The sequence below is a fragment of the Adiantum capillus-veneris genome, chromosome 28 (genome assembly GCF_014529385.1).
Source record: "Adiantum capillus-veneris isolate H3 chromosome 28, ASM1452938v2, whole genome shotgun sequence".
NCBI classification, from domain to species: domain Eukaryota; kingdom Viridiplantae; phylum Streptophyta; class Polypodiopsida; order Polypodiales; family Pteridaceae; genus Adiantum; species Adiantum capillus-veneris.
Genome location: NC_140958.1, coordinates 23081241 through 23101013, shown reverse-complemented (window position 1 = coordinate 23101013; position 19773 = coordinate 23081241). Strand labels below are relative to the sequence as shown.

Below are 19773 nucleotides of genomic sequence, written 5' to 3'. Positions count from 1 at the left end.
GCTATTGCTATTGCTTCTGGGAGCTCCAAATTCAGTTGCTACTATGAGTGAAGAACACAGTTTGCTACTACAGGTAGTAGTGCTATGTAACATTTAATGGTCTAATAGCTTGTGTGTACCGAAAAATAACATAGACATAGTGAGCATTTCATTACAATAGATTCCTAATGAGTATAACAAGAGTGCTTGGATGAAGATAGAGCAACAAAAGCATAACACCTAGTTAGATAGGCATGAGCAATACTTCAAAAAGAGAAAGAAATTAAGCTATTTATAATAGTTGAGGAGCGGATTTACATGGAGCCGGTCCGCCATCAAGGGAGACATTTTACAATACAATATTTTGTGTTCCTTCAATAACTTGCTGGTGCAATGAAGATGAAAGCTTCAAGCACCAAGCTCACACTTGTAAAACACAACATCAATTCCCTAACGGTCTCAGACCCAAGACCTCACACACCTTCGACGATGGTGAGAGCTAGAGGGGTATAAGAGTAGATCGAGAGGAAGGAGTATTGTTACGAGAAAGAAGTATGTCTCCTCACATAATCACTCATAATATCTTAGCATAGCTTAGTAATTAGCATGGTAGAGGATATGAGCATGCATTGGAGCTTGGCTCTTGGTTGAATTTTCTTCGCAAAGCCAAGAGTTGTTGGTGTAGGCCTCCCTTCTCACAAGCTTGGAGTAGGTGATGAGCTTTCCATTAAAGCTTGAGAAGGAGATAGTCTTCTTTACTTCACACATGAGATTGTGTGAGTGTGTGTGTGATAATGCATTGAAAAAATCACCCCCCTCTCTCTCTTGGTCAACCTCTCTTGCTAATTGCACATGCTAGCATCCTATTGGACCCTGCAAAGCTTAGCCAATGATAATTAAGAAACATACCGGATAGCCTTGTGACATGTGTCCCCCTTTTTCCTTTTGTGAGAGCTTTAGGAAACTCTCATTGGACCCCTTAGTCTTCTGGCCAATAGGAATCAGGCAAGCCATTGGGTTGTTGAATGCTCATTGGACCCCTTGAGAGACTGTCCAATAGTCTTCTAAAGAGCTTTTAATTTCTATTGGTTCTTTTATCAAGTATTTTTAAATGAATTAAACTAAATATACTCTAACCTAATTCTCATTGGTCCACCTCCATGGCCATCCAATAGGATTTGAGTGCACCTTGGGGGCAACTGGGCTAGGGAGCTGGTCCACTATGTCCTTTGCGTAAAGGGAGCTTGCAAGAGTGTGTGTGTGTTTCTCTCTCATCCCCTACATATAAGGCTCGCCCCCTCCTAGATAGGGATGTGGGAAGACTTTTGAGTCTTCCCACAAGCATCCAATATTCCCTAAGTTTTGACCATTGGACATTACCTTTGAATTTTGGAACCTTAGCATTTTGGAAGTTTAATGGGCTGAACCTTAGGGTCTTTGAAGCCCATTGATACGCATTGCTCTTTTGCATATGACCCCCCCTTTGGATCCCTATTTTCCCTCCTTTGGATCCCTACTGTGACCTTAGGGCTGTCACTTTTCAACACATACACAATGATGCTTACTATTGTGGCCTAGTGGATAACATTATGGTGATATGATGTAAAATCAGCATAATACCCCATGGTCCTTTGCTAGGCTAAACAGGATTCTTCAACTCTTCATTGCTCTTGTCTCTTGCTCTTATCTCTTGGTAAGCGATGGCCAACATGCTCAAGGCAGAGAAACGTGGACGTGGTATCAAGGTCTTCGTGCGCAAGAAGAGAACCTTAGAAATCATTCATTCAGCAAAAACTAGAAAAGAGCAATGAAGGTTAGATAAAACCTTGGAGTGATGTTGGCAACCGTACCCTACAATCAGTTGGGGTTTTGGATGCTCGTAACCCACGATGGAGAGCTGAGGAGAAGGTGGCTCAAACAAAGTGAAGATGTGGGCGCGTCCCTTCTAGGCTAATCAGGACAAAAAGCATTTTCAACGCCTCGCTATTTCGTTGTGGCACCAGCTGCAAAACAATGGTGTCTCGTGCGAAAATCAGTCGTGTTCCTCTCTGTACAGCAGTAGCCTTCTGCCCTCTTCCATTCCCCTTTTTGCATGAGGTTTTGCTCTGCAATTTCCTGTGAGTTTTGATCATGACAACCCATTACGTATATGCATTGTTGGGGCAAGCTGATGGGCGCCCACCAAAGGAGGCGGCAGCCCAAGAGCGCCAGCATCTATGGAACCCAACAAAGTCTGTGATATTGTGGGTATTGGTATGCCCCTTACTGATTGTATTTCTAGTTGTTGCACTCATCCTCTCTTCCGATTCTTCTATCAATTTAAGTGCAGAGAAGCGCCCTAAATCGCTTCCCGCCAGCATCTCTCCTCCTATCCAGGATCACATCATTCCACCTCCTCCTGATTCAGATGTTAAAAAGCTCATCGATTTCACTGTCGGTATGTACGATTTTACGTCTTGTCATGTCTTGACGTGTGTGTATGTGGCGCTGTTGCCACAGCTAATTCATGCTTTAAGAAATTTTTGTCCAAAGCTGCAATTGGATCTGGCATTCCAGGTGGTTGCAACATATGGAGAGGTGACTGGATACCACACCCGGATGGGCCTGCTTACACAAATGCGACATGCGGGTACATTCAGGAAAATCAGAATTGTATCAAGCTTGGAAGACCAGACCTTGGCTTCTTGTACTGGAGATGGAAACCTTATGGTTGTACGCTGCCCTTATTTGATGGAAAAGACTTCCTCAAGATTGTTTTCGGAAAGAGATTGGCTTTCATTGGGGACTCCATAGCTCGAAACAATTATCAGTCTGTTTTGTGCTATCTCGCGCAGGTAATTGCCTCGAGATCTTTATATTTGGTAGCACATGATGCAATTGGCCACAGACACATTGTAAAGTCTGCCATGTTGAAGAGAAAAACAAATGAGCTTTAGCTGTTGCTTCACTGCAGATCGAGAGGCCCGAATGTACTGCTTGGAACACAAGTTGCTACTTCAGATCTTACAATTTCACATTAACTGTTGCATGGGCCCCCTTCTTGGTCCAAGGAGTTGAGCAAGCTGAAGGCTTTGCACAACACATTGCAAAGCTTAATTTGGATGTTTTGGATGAGAGCTGGACGACATCCTTGCATGACTATGACTACATTGTTTTGTCAGCAGTGCGTTGGTTCTTGAGGGATTCTCTGTATTTTGTGCAAAATGAGCTGGTGGGCTGCAATCATTGCGGGATGTTGAACACTACAGACATAGGTTGGGTCTACGCCTACACATTGGCATTAAGGACTGTCTTCGACTTTCTGATCTCTTCAAAGTACGAAGGAGTCGTATTCTTCAGGACTCTCTCTCCAGATCATTGGCAAAATGCCCCTTGGGATCAGGGTGGGAATTGCACACAGAAAGCTCCGTTTCAGAGCAAGTCGCATGCTTTAGATGGTCTTTCGCAGCTCATTTACAAGATTCAGCTAGAAGAGTTTGGCAAGACCGTGAAGAGGAGGTCAGAGTATGCATTCAAGCTGAAGATTTTGGATGCATTACATGCGGCAGCACTACGGCCTGACGCACATCCTGGCCCATACGGCCATTTTCATTCGAGTGTAGAGAATGATTGTCTGCATTGGTGTCTTCCAGGGGCTGTGGATGTATGGAGTGCCATGCTTATGCATGTGCTCAAGCATTTGTAGTTGTTTATATGTCTTAGTGGTCGCTAGCCTTCGGACATTTTTGAGCACCCAAGGATATGGCCAGGTTTTGTGGTTCTGGCATCACCATAGCTAGCGCTGATAAGAAAGTTTTTTCTCACATTAGCGCATTTGGGGATGCCAAATCTCTTCTTCACCGTTTCATTTGAACTATAATAAACACCTAAGCAAGCATAAGTTTGTTGGTGTAAAGGCACAATTTTTCTAGGGTATCCTTCTGTATTTTGTAGGCAAGACTCCTTTTCCTCATGTGGGCATATGGCCTCAATTTAAAAGACTCAAATTTCCATAAACCAAGTTCACTAGGTCACCTCACTTTTGAAAAAAAGAACCATGCGGGCAGCGAAGGTGGCAGGAAGAAACTTCATACATTCATGTAATCAAAATTACACATTGTTGAACATATCCTCAAGGGGCAACTGAGGGGAACAAGCTCCCGGTGGAATAGTAGGATACGCTCATTGAGAACGTAGCTCGTCAGCCGTGAACCCTCAACCTTGGGGTTACATCACTAATGTCTCACCAACTAAGCTACGTTCTCTACAACGTGGTGAGTGTTTCTACATCAATCCAGATGATCACACCCAAGCCGTCTCTGACTTGCAAAAGTATTGGTTAACGGATGGCTTTTTTAGTTCTGAGGTTGTTTAGAACCTTACATCAAAACAGCCAGCATGGAGATGGTGGGTCATGAACGGTGGTTCGGTGCCTACATCACGTAGATTGGCTATTATGGTGCTTGGATAGTGTGCTGCCAACTCAAGTTTCGAGCAAAATTGGAATACCTACAACTATGTGCACTCGACTATTCGCAATTGATTTCTAAGCAATACATTCAAAAAATTGGTATATTTATACTGCAATCAGGCTTCTCAGCAATATTCAATCAGAAAAGTACGAAGAGGAAAGGCCACGGTGGACTATGGATAACAACGAAGATGACCGGAGCAATGGAAAGAGGTGACAACCAAAGAACTAGAATTTCATAAGCTTGGTGGATGCACTTTGTCTGAATTGGACGCGAATCTTGAGGTGGATGATTGTTCTCCTACTCGACAAAGAAGGCTACTTGCTTCAAATAGTTTTTGCGTATTATATTGAAAATCATGCCGTAATCCATTTACTTTCTGTCAAAGCACATTGTAATGCTCCAAAAAATCTTTACACCAATCACATAGTTGCTCGATGGAGAAAGCAACTATATAGGTGTCAGTGGTTTAGAGTATAGGCAGACAGATTTTGGGTTACAAAGCTCGGGGGCCCTCCATGGATTTAGGGACATGCTCCATCGAGTTTGCAATGTTGGTTGCTCGCTTCTCAATGCCAACTAGCAACGCTAATCTCCAATCAATGACACCAACACGGGACACACCCTCCTTTATGAAATCAATCATGATGGTCCATGGGTGCATGTCACAGTGTATAATTCCTTTGGTGTGTGCATGTATCATGGTCTTCACTAGGACATCCATATAAGAAGTTGCCCAACAAAGCACATGCTTCCACATTACTATCTCTTGCTCTGTGGAAAGGCATCTAGGATCTTTCTTTTGAGCAACCAATATGTTGAAAAATATTCCCTTAGGTGGTGGAACGCACTCTAACATGTCGTTCAAATCCATTCCATTAAAGCAAGAAAGATGAGGGTCCATGGCTCTTCGTGTGTTTATGCAATGCACCTTACGATGCCCCTATGAAACAACTACACACTTGCCTCTAGAGCGAAAGATTGGTGCCTCTCTGCTTCATCTCCTTTGAAGTCCTTCACCACATATTGCACTTCGAGTGGAAACTAAGTGACTCCTTCGATAGTTCACTCTAACACAACTCCCTAGCTTCCTTGTTGAGATTTCTACCATGCTTGATGGCCTCGGGTATGAGGTAAACACCGATGGCACACTGGGACATAAAGCAGGTGCGCACTAAATGCTGGTAGTCTGCTCTAGCTTGTGTATCAGACCTTCCCACTAGGTGGACCATTGAAAGTGCATACCTCCAATCGAGTGGTTCAGACTGCACACTTGCCTTTGCTAGCCTTCCTGAGTTGGAATGTTGGCTCGTACCCAAGGGGGTTGCTCGATGTTTCGGCACCTACCTTGCCCATAGTTTGTGTTGCATTGCTATAGCCAATCAAAAGCCATTGCGCCCTGCATCTGCTTTCTTTTCCTCTCATGTGTGTGAACAAAACAATGGACACTCAAAATCTTGGATTTGTTTCTGGGTGGAAAAGGGTCGAAGATGGATTGCGCAATCTGAACGAGGCCTCTTTATACCGCATCAACCATTATTAATTCTAAAGTTTGTGTCTTGGATCAAGTGAGGGGCTTCATCCAATTCATCTCACAGTCCATGTTTCAATACTCTGAATCAAACAAAAAAGCAACACTATGAAAATGGACTATGTGCACTGACCAACCGAGCATATATATACTTATTTAACAAATGCCCTTTTAGATTTATCAAAGGGTGCTTTTCAAGGCTTAATCAAACAATTTGCACACTCTGAAGGCGAGTTCAAACTCTCCTGAACATTGCACTAGCCCATGTATACCTTCCTTAGATTAGGTAACTCAAGATCAAACTCTTGGAAAGATATCCTCACATGTCTCATCACCATGTATGTGTCATCAACATCAAACCAAAAGTGTTTATCATCAATAAGCACTTTCAAGAACCTCACCGTTTCTTTTAATCTTTCTAGTTGCTCAACTTCCCACTCATAGAAACAAGCACATACAGATGTCTGTAAAACAATATTTTTTTTCGTTTTGCAACAGACTTTCCATAGTGTAGAAGTTACTGCAAAATCTTGTTTCACACGGTAGCAACATTGTGAACATACATTGGTGATACATGTCGAGAACACACAGTCTCTTCCAAATAAACTTTACCACCTTCCTTACTTTAACTATAATAATTTTGAATCAATCACCATTCATCTTTTTTTAATCAATCCTACAACTCAAGATTCAAGCTATGTGCATTGCAACCAAATGTGTACAAGTTAGGAAAGCAATGCTCCAAGAGGTGACCAAATTCTCTACAATTTTTTGCATTATCCATGATCACCTATACTACATTCGGCACTCCTATTTGATGAATTGTCTCTGTAATGATATTGGCTATATAGCTCCCTCACTTAATCTCACCCAAGCTATCCACTCCTTTAATGAAACACTTCCCTCGAGGACTAAATAGCATCACATTAATTAGCGGCCTACATTTGATCATCCATCACTGACTATAATGATTTCGTTTGATCAATCAATTTCAATATCACTTTATCAACTTCCTTTTGGGTGTTTATAAAGCATTCACCAAGAAAATTATTTGTATTTGATGATATGATAAAGGAAAAAAAACAAACACCATACTTATCGATCTTCTTCCATGCATGCTTCCATGGCTCTCGTGTGACCATCAACATAAAACCGCGTGTAAAATAGATAGCTTGTGCAAGAGTAGACAGTTGTGTCTCTTCAAGGACAACTGGTCGAAAGCTCTACTCAAGACTTACTTGCCTCATTCTATGCATTCCAAGCTAGTTCGAGCGACCTATCTTGAGTACTCTGTGTGTGTGTGTGTGTGTGTGTGTGTGTGTGTGTGTGTGTGTGTGTGTGTGTGTGTGTGTGTGTGTGTGTGTGTGTGTGTGTGTGTGTGTGTACTAACCGGCATGGAGGGTCTACCATTATTTTGTCCAAGGCCATATTACATGTAATTTTTTGACTTTCTCTAGGGGCCATTGCACGACAAGGCTACCCATATTTAATCAAGTAAGAGGACTTTCCATGCTACTGAAGTCAAGGCAAGGAATTGAAGCAATGTGTGATACTTGTAGTGGAAGTTTTTATCCAGTTAATTATCTACCTACTCGACTCTCCTACTTAGTCAATTCCACCAAGTACAAGGGGTGCTAAAGAAAGTAAATCAAATAGTAAAGGGAAGTAGTCACAAAGTGATCAATGAAAATATGAAGCATCAAATGTCTTTGGCAATGACCCCACAAAATATCGTTAGGGAATTTTTTTACATTTATGCATGGTAATAATTTTATAAATGAAATTAAAACTTGTCGGAACTTTTGTATTTAGAATGTACTCATTGAGAACTATCCATTGATATATAGCATGCCATTAGATTCCATATATTCTAGAAGATTTTTTTGATGTGACAATTCCATCTTATAATTGGAATCTCTCTTCACTCTTCAGTTTAAGTGGGGAGGCCATAACTTCTACAAATCAACTTCAAAATTGTCATAGTTTGGGAATTTGGAACCTACTTTCTAACATCTTTCCAATGATATGTTGATAGGGTTTTGACAAAGCGTTCATGGACTTCATTGGGTTGCCCACTTTGGACAAGAGAGATAAAGTCAAACCGTTCCTTACAGGGCCCCTTTGAGAAATTGAGAGTCCAAATTTCCCTAATGAGATTGAGGACATAGGGGAAGAGTGGGATAAGGCATCGCGTGAGTAGCATGAACTAATAGTACATAGGGTAGAAAATATAGAACTACAATTGCACTTGCTGCTCTAGATGGTCTCAAGGATCAAATGACTAAACTAAGTGAGTAATTGCACAAGGGTGAGCAGACGATGCTCGGGGGTTCATCGTTTAGTACCCCCCTATATAACGTGTGTTCGTGGGGTATTAAAAAAACCCCTCTTTAACATCTCTGAATGAATAAATTGACCCCTTATTTATGATTTTTTCAAAATTGAATATAAAAACCCCTTATTTTAATATATCTCTGTTAAATTTCCTTAAACTTTTGCATTTTAAAACCCCTCCTTTCGAACTCACGTTATACATTAACATGATTACATAGTGCACCCCCCTGAGGGATGATGGCACAATCTTTTGTGCCATCTAACCCAAATATGCCTTCCACATCTAGGGACATTGGAATCATATATAGAGAGGTTGTTATACCTTCTCTGGAAACTCAATCAAGACCTAGAGAAAACCCTACCTTCAAAGACATGAAACTTCTTCAGTTTAATGGTGAAGAAAAGGATGGAAATAAAGATGCTATTTACATTTTTATACAAAGATGGGAAGACCTTCATAGGCTAAAAAATTACCCATCAACCACTTGAGGCTAGTTTTTCATTGGGGCCAAAATCCTTTAAATGGTGGATGAGTCTCAAGCAATCAAGAAAAAATTTAGGGGATTGGGCTCAATTCGAAAAAAAAATTGTGAAATAATTTCTCCCTACAACTGAACCAAAAAGAAATTGGGAGGACTTGGACAAAGTTATGCAACCGGGTAGGCCTTTGCTGCTTGCTTACATTGCAAAGTACACAAAAATAATCCTTGAGCTTTAGGGAATAGATGAATCACATGAAAGAAGAAGGTTTATAATGGGGTTAAATAGACATTTCAAAGGCGACAGGTAAAAAGTAGTGCACCTGAAACTTTGGAGGAAGCAATTAAATTTGCACAAATTTATGAAGGTAATACTTGCTTGACACCTTCTATTCTCGCTTAGACTAAGCCCAAGTCCACAGATATGGAGGCATCATAGACCTTGCTAAAAGGGGGATATTTTTTGGCAAGCACTTGGAATCCGGCGAGCAAATCCCAAAAAGATTCTTTTTCCCTTCTTTTCTCAACTTTGCTCTCTCTCTCTCTCTCTCTCTCTCTCTCTCTCTCTCTCTCTCTCTCAGTATAGACCTAAATAAATTTACATCAAGGTAATTGCCAACAAAAAGAGAGGTTCAAAGTTGTATAACCCAAGATAATCCAAAACATCTTTGCCAAAGGTCCAATTGCTACCCACCACTATATCAATTCACCAGCTACAATACATGGAGGAAATGTGTCACAAAATTGTACAATCATCGGCTTCACTCCAAGTTTGGATATGTGCGTTCACAACTAAGAGCATTGTAGACATGTAATTTTCTTAGCATGGGTTGATGTATGAACATGTTTTCATTTTGTCTCAATCCAAGAACTCGCAAGAAAATGAAGTACAAGTGCTTGCAAGCCAAATAAGATTTTTCTTGGCCTCCCTATCAGTGAAATCAGGGCATATTCATAGGGTTCATCCTTGATGTGCACCTCATACACCCCCACATGTCCATCTACTGCGCAATGCTCAACCTTGAAGATTTCATCTGCTTTGTCTACAATGCATTTCTCTTCAATCACCTTTGCCTTTAAACAAAGAGCGAGCTCAATTTTCTTAGCTGCCTTCTCTGAAATGGAAGTCCGAAATTTGACTCTTATGCCATTTCTCAGTATTGAACCACTGCTACTTTCTTTTGTTGAAGCGAAAGAGGAATCACCTCCACCCCTTGGCAGAGTTCACATGGTTGTTGCACTCTCTCAATCTCTTCCAATTGTCTCCACTTGAAATCCTCCTTCAAGTAGTATCTCAACTTCTTCATCTGTGATATTTGCTCCTAGATCAACCGTCCAAGTTGTTGGAGGAGGAGCTGGCCTTGGTTCTATATTATGATCCACCACATAGCAATGAATAACATGTCCGGGACAAAACCCGAACCATTGTCTGAGTATCCCATTAGGATGTTTTCTATACCCCTCAAAAGATGGTGCACAGTCCCTTTACTACATGCCACAATATTTTGTCCACATCTTTTACTGTTGGGGGTGCCACTACATGTCACACGACTACCGATCAAGGTTCTTCTGATTTCCCACATAACCTCATTGACCTTTCATTCCAAAAAAACAAATCTTCATCTTCTCTTTGGAATTCCCACTCCTATCTTCTACCCTTGAATCTTCCATGAAACCCGGGGCGGTCACTTTTTAGAATGCGTATGCTATCACGTAAGTTAACCGGAGAGGATTATTAAAATATCAAAATGTATACATACAGAGGGGGGTGGGGGTTTTTTCAATAGGCACGTAGTGTAAATATAGTATGTATATTGAGGCATTATTAATAACCTCTTGAACGCACGTGATATAGGAAGCTTTTGATAAGTGACCGCCCCGGGCCATGAAAATGATCTTCCTTGGCCTTCCGTATGTTGTGTGATCTTGTATTTTTGCATTGTACTCCGGCCTATGTGTCAATTCATTCTCAACATCAATTGCAATTGTTGGCCCTCAGTTTTGCCGAATGGTTTCTTTGTCTCCTTCAAGCGGGGTACGAGCCTTATACATGGGTGTTCCAAATGTAGCCTCAATTACTACTCTTCTCACTTCAGTTGGACTAGAGGAAACCCTTTTCTTTAGCCTCTCTAGTGAAGGAACCTTTCCAATATGCTTATCTTGAGAGTAAGAAATTGCCTTTGTGCTTTGTAGTATTGTATTTTCCATATCTGCAGTAGATGCATCATACAATGGAATTTTTCTTTTGAACCCTTTGGCTACAAGCCAGCTACCATCCTTTCTCTTGGCCAAGTTGGTCTTGGAGTGGTTGTCCCATCAACACTTCTCTCTATTGTTGACATGGTGCTCCCCCAATGTGCAATACGCACCTCCCACCAACTCAACCAAGAGTCCATTGCAAGGATGTTATTATCCATGAAATTTTCATTTCGCCACCATTGTCGAAGTAGACAAGACTTCGCTGCAGTTGCCTCTTTAAAGGGGGCTAGAGGCCACTTTTTGCACATGTCTTTGTGGGTTTTTTGAGATGAAGAGACAATGGACTTTGTGGTGTGTGCCACCATGCTTTGTTTTCAATGAAAATGGCAAGATCGCTCTCGATGTTGTAGAACATTATCTCTTCCACCATTGAACACTGCACGAATTGCATTCCAGTTGGCTTGAGCTTCGTCTGCCATGAATCCATGGAAATCCGCTCGCTCACATCCATGACCTCCATAACTTCATTTATGCACTGCCAAAAACGAATTTGTGCTTCCATGTCTTCCTCTTTCATGTCACATGCTGCAATAGTGAGGAGATCCTGCATACTGGAATAGAAGACAAGCACATTAGTAAACACGTTGCTGGTTGTTTCTCAAACTTTTGAAATATGTTCTTAAGACAACAAACCTTGGATCGTAAACGTGGCATGCCATGCTCACCCAATCCGCCACTCGGTGAGTGTGATCAAATTGTACCCAAGCGTGCCGAAGATCTCTAGGTCCACTTTGTCGCATTCGATTAACCAAATCCAATTCAGATGTCAGACCTACTGTAGACGTCTTGAACCCAAAACAACTCTCCCCTTCCGCTCCTTCCCTGGGAAACTTGATTTTGTGAAAAAAATCATGTGTGCATCTCTTTTTAGCCACAGCAAGGAGTCCACACCAAAGATCTCCTTTATTGGCCCATTCCTAGTTGCAGCCACATACCTTTGAAACCTGTACTTCAGAGTTAAATCACTTTGAAATATTATGTCCAAACAAGAGAAAATGAATGCATCCTCACCAATTTTCCTCCACCAAGGGTCCCATTCCCTCAGCAACATTTAGAATTTCTTGCTCACCAAGTACAAGGCTAGAGCTCCCCTCTTGCATCAAAGTTGTCATCACAATTTTCTTTGCCACACACATTTGCACCTTTCTTGCGCCTACATGTCTATCCACATTGAGAAATTGTGCAACCATTTCTTTGGTTTTATCGATGATCTAACAACCCATCCTACATGTCATGTTGGTGAGTTCCTTGATGTACCATTAATCAGCTCATACTCCCCACCATGACAATTGCCTGCAAAGCAGAAAAAGTTTGTGCCGAAACATGCTTTTGTAGATATTTAACCCCAAAGATAATCTTCCCAATGGTAGAGGGAAAAGCCCTTTTGAAAGAAGTATCCCTCTCTCTCTCTCTCTCTCTCTCTCTCTCTCTCTCTCTCTCTCTCTCTCTCTCACACACACACACACACACACACACACACACACACACACACACACACACATTGTGCATGTTATGTCAATGTCGAGCTGAAACCATGGCAAAAACCCTTGCTCTCTTTAACCATAGGAGCCTCTCTGTCTTTGCTAATCACCAACTTTGTGATTGTTGAGCCTAATAGTTCTCAGCAACTCCTCTTTCTCTCTCTCTCTCTCTCTCTCTCTCTCTCTCTCTCTCTCTCTCTCTCTCTCTCTCTCTCTCTCTCTCTCTCTCTCTCTAACAACTTTTAGGACTCCATCCAAATGTTCTCCATGAACCAAATTTAATTAGATATGGTTGCATCAGTAAACAATACCATCAACATGGAATTGTTCTTCATTGGGCAAGTTCATCAAGAGATTCTTTCATCACTAAACACCATGTAATTGTTCTCCATTCAGCAAGCTCATAAAGAGATGGTTTCATCAGTAAACAATTCCCTCAACATGGAATTTCTTCCTCTTGCACCAGTAATGGATCCTCAAGGCACATCATGTTTATGTGTCAATTCATTCAAGTGTTCCTCATGCAGGCAGACTTTATATATAATTAATCAGCCAGTATGAAACACAAAGAAAGCGTTCCTATCAAGAAAAAGCAAAGTAAATGGAATCAATAATTAAATGAGCAAAATCAATCAAGACAAAGCGGCAAACCATCACATCAGAGGTGATCAAGTACTTCACACATTGCACGCAGGGGCTTGACAAGATGCAAAGGCAAAAATAATCAAAAGGGATCTTCACTATGTAGTGTATTGCCAGCCAGGAAGTAATCTAGAAGCTTCCACTTCCAGCCTGGTGGGGCCTCTCATCCTGATAGCTACCTTTCAACTTCCTTCAAGCCTGAAAGCTATCCACCAGCTATCACCTTTGCTCAAAGCTACCCACTAGCCACCAGTTATCCACCACTCCCATTTTGATATCCACCAATATCACCTGGATGGTCTCACTAGGTAGTGTACTTGCAACCAGGAAGTAATCTAGAAGATTCCAGCTCCAACCTAGTGACCTCTCATCCTAATAGCGACCTTTCAACTTCCTTCAAGCCTAATTTTGTCAACAATCTCAAAAATTTCTCCCTTTTCATGCAGGTGTAATTCTTTCTTGACTTCAAACACAATCATCCAAAGGTACAAATATGCCAAAGAGCATTTGAGAAGCTAAAGCCTTATTTTGTGCGAAAGCTTCACGATCGGTACACATGATGTTGCATCACACATGTGAAAATGTCATTTTTGTGAGACACTTTAAACCAAGCAAGGCATGTTGCTAAAGGTGTGCATAGAAAATAGTGTGCCTGTCGATGTGGCATATGTGGTGCAAGTGGGAAATGCAAAGTGCACACAAAAAATTATTCAAGCCTTACAATGTTGTGGGAATCATTTTTGTGTCCAAAGGCTACAAGTTCATACCGTTTTAATTTGAAGTGTTTGTTGGGGGACTGCTAATCATGTGACCTGCAAAAAAGCTTCCAATATGTCTAGTGAAGGATTCAAATGGTGTACATGTGAATGTGAAGATATTCAAACTGGTCAAACTGAAACTGACAAGAAAAAGAAAACAAAAGTCATGTCTCATAAAGAGATGTCAAGCACAAAACTTCTTGATTTGTTTAGGGATCATTTGAGCAAGTTCATAAAGCACAAATGGGTCTACAGAGGCACGCTAAACAGTTCAAGGAGTGTTTATGTCACTTCATCAATGATGCCATAGTGTCAATTGTGGACTTTTATGAGAACTACATATTCAAGGAACATAATGAGATTCGATCAATGCACGGGTTCTCTTGCTAGGTTACAATCTTTGTTCACATTACGTATTTGCAAAAAGCAAGGAGTATTATCACTTCTATTTTTTTTATGTTAAAACTCATGACACCCTTTTTGTTAAGCATTGCTTCATGCTCCATCATGGTTGGTTAAAGGATATTGTTGTCACTAGGTGTTGTCAAATGGCGTTGCCTCGTAGTTCAAAGCAAAAAGACAATTCTACTTTTTTGCTCAGTATGGAAATCTCACAGATTTGAAAATGACTTGGAATTTCTCGCATTCAGGTCATGGGAAGGGTGAGCACGATGGCGTAGGTGCAGTTATCAAGAGACATTTGACTCATGAGCAGTTGAAGCCAAGCTTTAGAAAATTGCAATGTGGAGTAGATGTAGTTTTTATGCAATGGATTATGAGAAATTGGACACTAACACTTATGGTCATGTGTGCGTGATGTAGTAGGCAAGGTAGCTGAGTCATGTGTAGGTGGCTGACAGTAGATAACAGGACATGGAATAAGCCAATAAGAATTAGGGTTTTTAGTTAGTTCAATAAAGTCTTTATCCCCAAAGTGGAATGTAAATAGCCTCATTTATGAGCTGTCCCTTTTTGGAATTAATATAAATACATGCCTAGAGGAAGCCAGCTCACTCTAGGCATGGGGGATGATTGCACCCAATGTTGTGATCGCGTACAATCTTGATTACGTGCTATGGGATTAATCAGGTATGCATATTTGACATTTTATGGTTTGTATTATATTACATTGAATATTTCATAGGGCTCTTTGTGCCTTCCCTTGTAGTAGTGATATATACAATGCGCGGGGGGAAAACCCTCCTAATGAGGAGAAAAAAGCCCCCGGTGATGCTAAATGTGTTCATGCACATCACTACCACACGTATATGGTACAATTCCCCCTGGGAGTGATGTGGTGAATGAGATCTAGCACATAGAGTATAGGAAAGTTCCATACCTTGAGGACATGATCAAACCACAAAGGGGAGCAAGCCCAAATATTTGCAAAAAGCTTCAAACTTCTCAGAAGACAATGCCTTTGTGAAAAGATCTCCAAGGTTGTTATGTGTTGGCACATAAGCCAAGATGATCTCTCCTGCTATAAGAGCCTCTCCCTCACAGAGTGGTAATGCACCTCAATGTTCTTTGTGAGAGCATGAAAAATTGAGTTCCTCGCAACTGCCAATGCGCTCTAACTAATTAGTGTAGATAGTGTTGGCAGTGTCCTGTCTAGCACCCAAATAAGGCATAAGCCATCTGAGCCATCATCACACTCAACCGTAACTATGAAAACTTCCTTGTACTCAGCCTCACAACTGGAAGTGGCCATAACAAGTTTCTTGTTGCTCAACCATGATATGCATGAATTGCTAAGCATGAAACAAAAACCACTTGTGGACAGTCGCATGTCAAAACAACCAGCCCAATTTGAGCCCAAGAAAGCATGTAAATCTAGCGGCAATGATCTCCCCTTGGGAGAAAACAAACCAGAATGTAAATTTCCACTCAAGTAGTAAAAAATCCTCTTGACAATCTATCAATGCTTAAATCCTAGGTTATGCATAAATCTGTTGACATGTGAGATTGCAAACTGAATAACCGTCCGCGTGTTGCATACATAAATAAGGTAGGCAATAGTAGTTTGGTAAAGAGTGAAATCAAAAGGATCACCACTATCATGAAGACTCAATTTCAAACTTGTTTCCATGGGAGTGGCAATAGGTTTGCAATCCTCAAGTCTAAACTTACATATAAATGTTTCTATGTAACTTGTCTAACATAAGGAAATACCACCATCACACTGCTTAAATTATATACCCAAGTAATCATGCAACATCCCCAAATATTTCATCTTGAAAGTAGAATTCAAATTAGCCTTAAATTTAGTAAAATATATCTCTCATTGTGTCCAATGATCAGTAAATCATCCACATAGAGAACAAAAATAATAAGTACATCACCCTCATGCTTTACATACAATGTGCTTTCTGTGGAATGTTATAAAAGCCTTGTTTGACCACATAGTGTCATCCTTCTCATACCAAGCACGAGCATATTTCTTCAACCCATACAAAGTTTTCTTACATTTGCACACTTTATCGTCTTGTCCTTTCTTGACAAAACCACGAGGTTGTGTTACATAAACTTCCTCAAATATGCCACCATTCAAAAAAGCAATAACAATGTCTGACTGATGTACATCCCAACCAAAATGAGCTACCAATGCACATAGAGAATGCACAGTAGTCATACGACAAGTGGGAGAAAAAGTATCTTCATAATGTATGTCTTTTTGTTGTGCCCATAAACCTTTGCAACAAGTTGAGCCACCTTATAGCGATCAATCTCACCATCCAACTTGCATTTCAACTTGTAAACCCACTTCATACCAATGGCATTTTTCCCAAGAGGCAAATCACATAAATTCCATGTGTCATTTTTTATAAGTGGATCATATTCAGATTGCATGCCAACCATCCAATTTTTTGAATTTTGTGTTTCATCAAAAGAAAGAGGTTCATCAACATCACGTAAGCTAGACACAACCAAAGCATATCAATCTGATGTATAAGATGCATGGAGAGAACCTGAACAAGTATGACTAGACAAAGGTGCATCAAATTTGCTATCTTGCAAAGTATGCACTAGCGATTTTGGCATACCTCTAGCTTGATCATTCTTAGCCCTTTACTCATCAAGTACATCATGTACATCTGCAATAGTACTAGGCTGATTTGTAAAATTTTTAGAAACCCCCATAGGCTCTGCATTTGCCTCATTGTAATTTACATTCAAACTTAAACCATTGAAAAAGGCAACAAAGTGTCATCAATGTCTTTACTTAACTGTCTCTAGTACATGACAGCAAGGGCTGAACAAAATCTTCCAAAAACACAACATCCTGTGAGACCAAGATACACTTGTTTTGTAAATGATACAACCTTGTAACCTTTTATTTCAGCACTATAACAAAAAAAGAAAACATTTGATAGCCTTATCATCCAATTTTCTACGTTGTGTTTGTGGCACCAAAGCATATGCCAAATAGCTAGAAACACGAATGTGCTTAATAGAATGCTTTTTATCATGTCATGCTTGATATGAAGTCATAGACTAAAAATCTTTTCAAATGACACCTATTTAGTACATTAGTGGCACACATGATGGCCTCAAGCCAAAACAAATACAAAAAAGCTTGTCTTTTGACCATAGATCATGCAATTTTTGTAAGTGACCTGTTTTTCCTCTCAGTAACACCATTTTGCTGAGGTATATACAACATTGTACATTGGTGTTTTATCCAAAAACTATCCAAAAATTAATTAAATTCATGAGACATATATTCTCCCCCCGATCAAAATAGACGGTGCCCCTCGATCCGAAGGAAGGGTGCCCATAGTACAGTTCGAGACATTTTCAATCATAGCTAGAAATTTTTTGAAGCACGTAAACACTTTGGACTTCGTTTTAAGTGGATACACCCATGCATTCCTGGAGTAATCATCAATGAAAGTCATGAAGTAAAGGTAATTGCCCAAGGATAGGGTTTGCATGGGCCCACAAACATCAGTATGCAAAAGCTACAACCTACATGTGGCCCTAGCTGAACCATCCTTTGGAAACTTCAAATGATGCATCTTACCTAAAATACAGCCTTCATGAACATGATTAATAGGTGCTTCAAGATTTGTCAAAGAAGCAACCATATCAATTTTTTGCAAAGGTAGAAAACTGGCAAAATTCAGATGTTCAAAACTTGCATGCCAAATTTTTGTATCTGAAACAGCCTTTGAATCCACAACAACATTTGAAAAATTCTATCCACATTTTTCATACAAAGTGAGCTTATACAAACCACCTCATAAAATTCCAGATGCGACAATTCCATCACCAAAATTGAGATCATGTATTGTACATCTATCATCCACAAATTTGATTACAATTTCAAGTCTAGCAAGTGCAGATATAGACAAAAGATTATCCTTAGTCCAATGTCATACAATGCATCAACAAGTGTGAAAGAACTACCATTTTACTACAAGTTCAAGTCTAGCAAGTGCTGATATAGACAAAAATTTCTTCTTAATCCCATGAGCATACAATGCATCAACAAGTGTGAAAGAACTGTCATTTACAGTAGTAAGCACAATCTTTCCAACTCCTTGAACTAGATAAGAGGCATTTTTGGCACGCCTGATAGTATTCCCATGCAAACCACACTCAAGAGAGGTAAACAAATCACGATGTGAGGTAATGTGATTTGTAGCACCACTGTCAAAATACCACACATGTGAATTTGCAGCAATCGACATATGTATCAAGGAAAACAAGATTATAAGTACACTTTGCACTAAAAGCCCACTCTGTCTCCACATCAGCATCACAATCCCTTTTCATAGAAGACTCTACAATAGCTACACTTGTATTGGACCCTATAGTTGATCTAGCCTCTTTCTTCTTAGGCTCTTTTGTCTTCAATTTTGGACACTACTTGATCAAGTGATCATTAGCTTTACAATAATGGCAAGGCATCTTATTTTTTCCGTTATCACCACAATTCCCAGCTGAAGTGGTTCTAGAAAAAGCATTAGGAACATCATATTTTCCACTCGTAGAAGAACCGTGATAAGTGGTTACATTACTGTTATCACCTTTTATTTGAGCAACAATAAAAGCCTGTTCAACTACATGCTATTTAGCCCTATTTTTTCTGGAATGTTACTCTTGCAATAGTCTGCACAAGCAAACTGTCAGAAATGACTTTACTTGAAGAAATAAGTTGCTCATTCATATCCTTGACACCAGCAAGGAAAGTATTCATTTCATCTTCCTCATGCATAATCTTTGACTCTAGCTCTTTATGCAGTAATGAAATTTTTGTCTCATTGCGAGTTGCATAAAGACCAACAAGAGTATCCCAAGCCTATTTTATAGATTTTGTTGAACAAATGTGAGAAGTAATAGTGCGCTTCACAAAAAATGCAATTAATGCATAAGCCTACGCATATTCTATATCCCAACAACAAGCTTGCTCAGTCGTAGGCAAAACAGCTTTGGCAGCAGCAATCATGCCACCAAAACCTACAACATACTCAACATCGCCTACATCCTCAAATCTAGGACGTACATCAATGCCCTGCACAATATTCCAAATAACATTTGACACAATAACATGTTGCATCATGTAGTCCCACATAGGGTAATTGTCCCCATCCAGTCTGTCCTCAACAGCAAACATCTTGAACACATATGTGTTTTCAGCCATGACAAATGCATGCACCTGACGTGAAAATTTCTCGAAAAGAGGAGAAACAAAGTGAGACCAACATGTCTATATAGCATAACCTGTAGAATATTGTACGAACCTATTATGCAAAAAAGACACTAACAAAAATTCTACACAAAATGATAAAATTGCATGCATAGCACCTATGTGTAGCGAAAATGGAGGCCAAAATGAGCCCGATCAGTCAAAAA

General features: G+C 40.2%; 1 protein-coding gene across 1 annotated transcript; it reads left to right on the top strand.

Moving 5' to 3' along the window:
* Window positions 1-1723: 1723 nt before the first annotated feature.
* Window positions 1724-4301, top strand: LOC147420174 (protein trichome birefringence-like 19). Its single transcript, XM_086504452.1, has 3 exons — window positions 1724-2416; window positions 2536-2813; window positions 2933-4301. The coding sequence occupies exons 1-3, from the start codon at window positions 2110-2112 to the stop codon at window positions 3662-3664; spliced, it is 1317 nt and encodes a 438-aa protein (XP_086360578.1). The 5' UTR covers window positions 1724-2109; the 3' UTR covers window positions 3665-4301.
* The last annotated feature ends 15472 nt before the right edge of the window (window positions 4302-19773 follow it).

Coding starts and splice junctions, on each gene's coding strand:
- LOC147420174 (XM_086504452.1), top strand. CDS start 2,110: ATGACAACCCATTACGTATATGCATTGTTGGGGCAAGCTGATGGGCGC. Junction 2,417..2,535: donor GCTCATCGATTTCACTGTCG/GTATGTACGATT, acceptor CTGGCATTCCAG/GTGGTTGCAACATATGGAGA. Junction 2,814..2,932: donor TTTTGTGCTATCTCGCGCAG/GTAATTGCCTCG, acceptor GCTTCACTGCAG/ATCGAGAGGCCCGAATGTAC.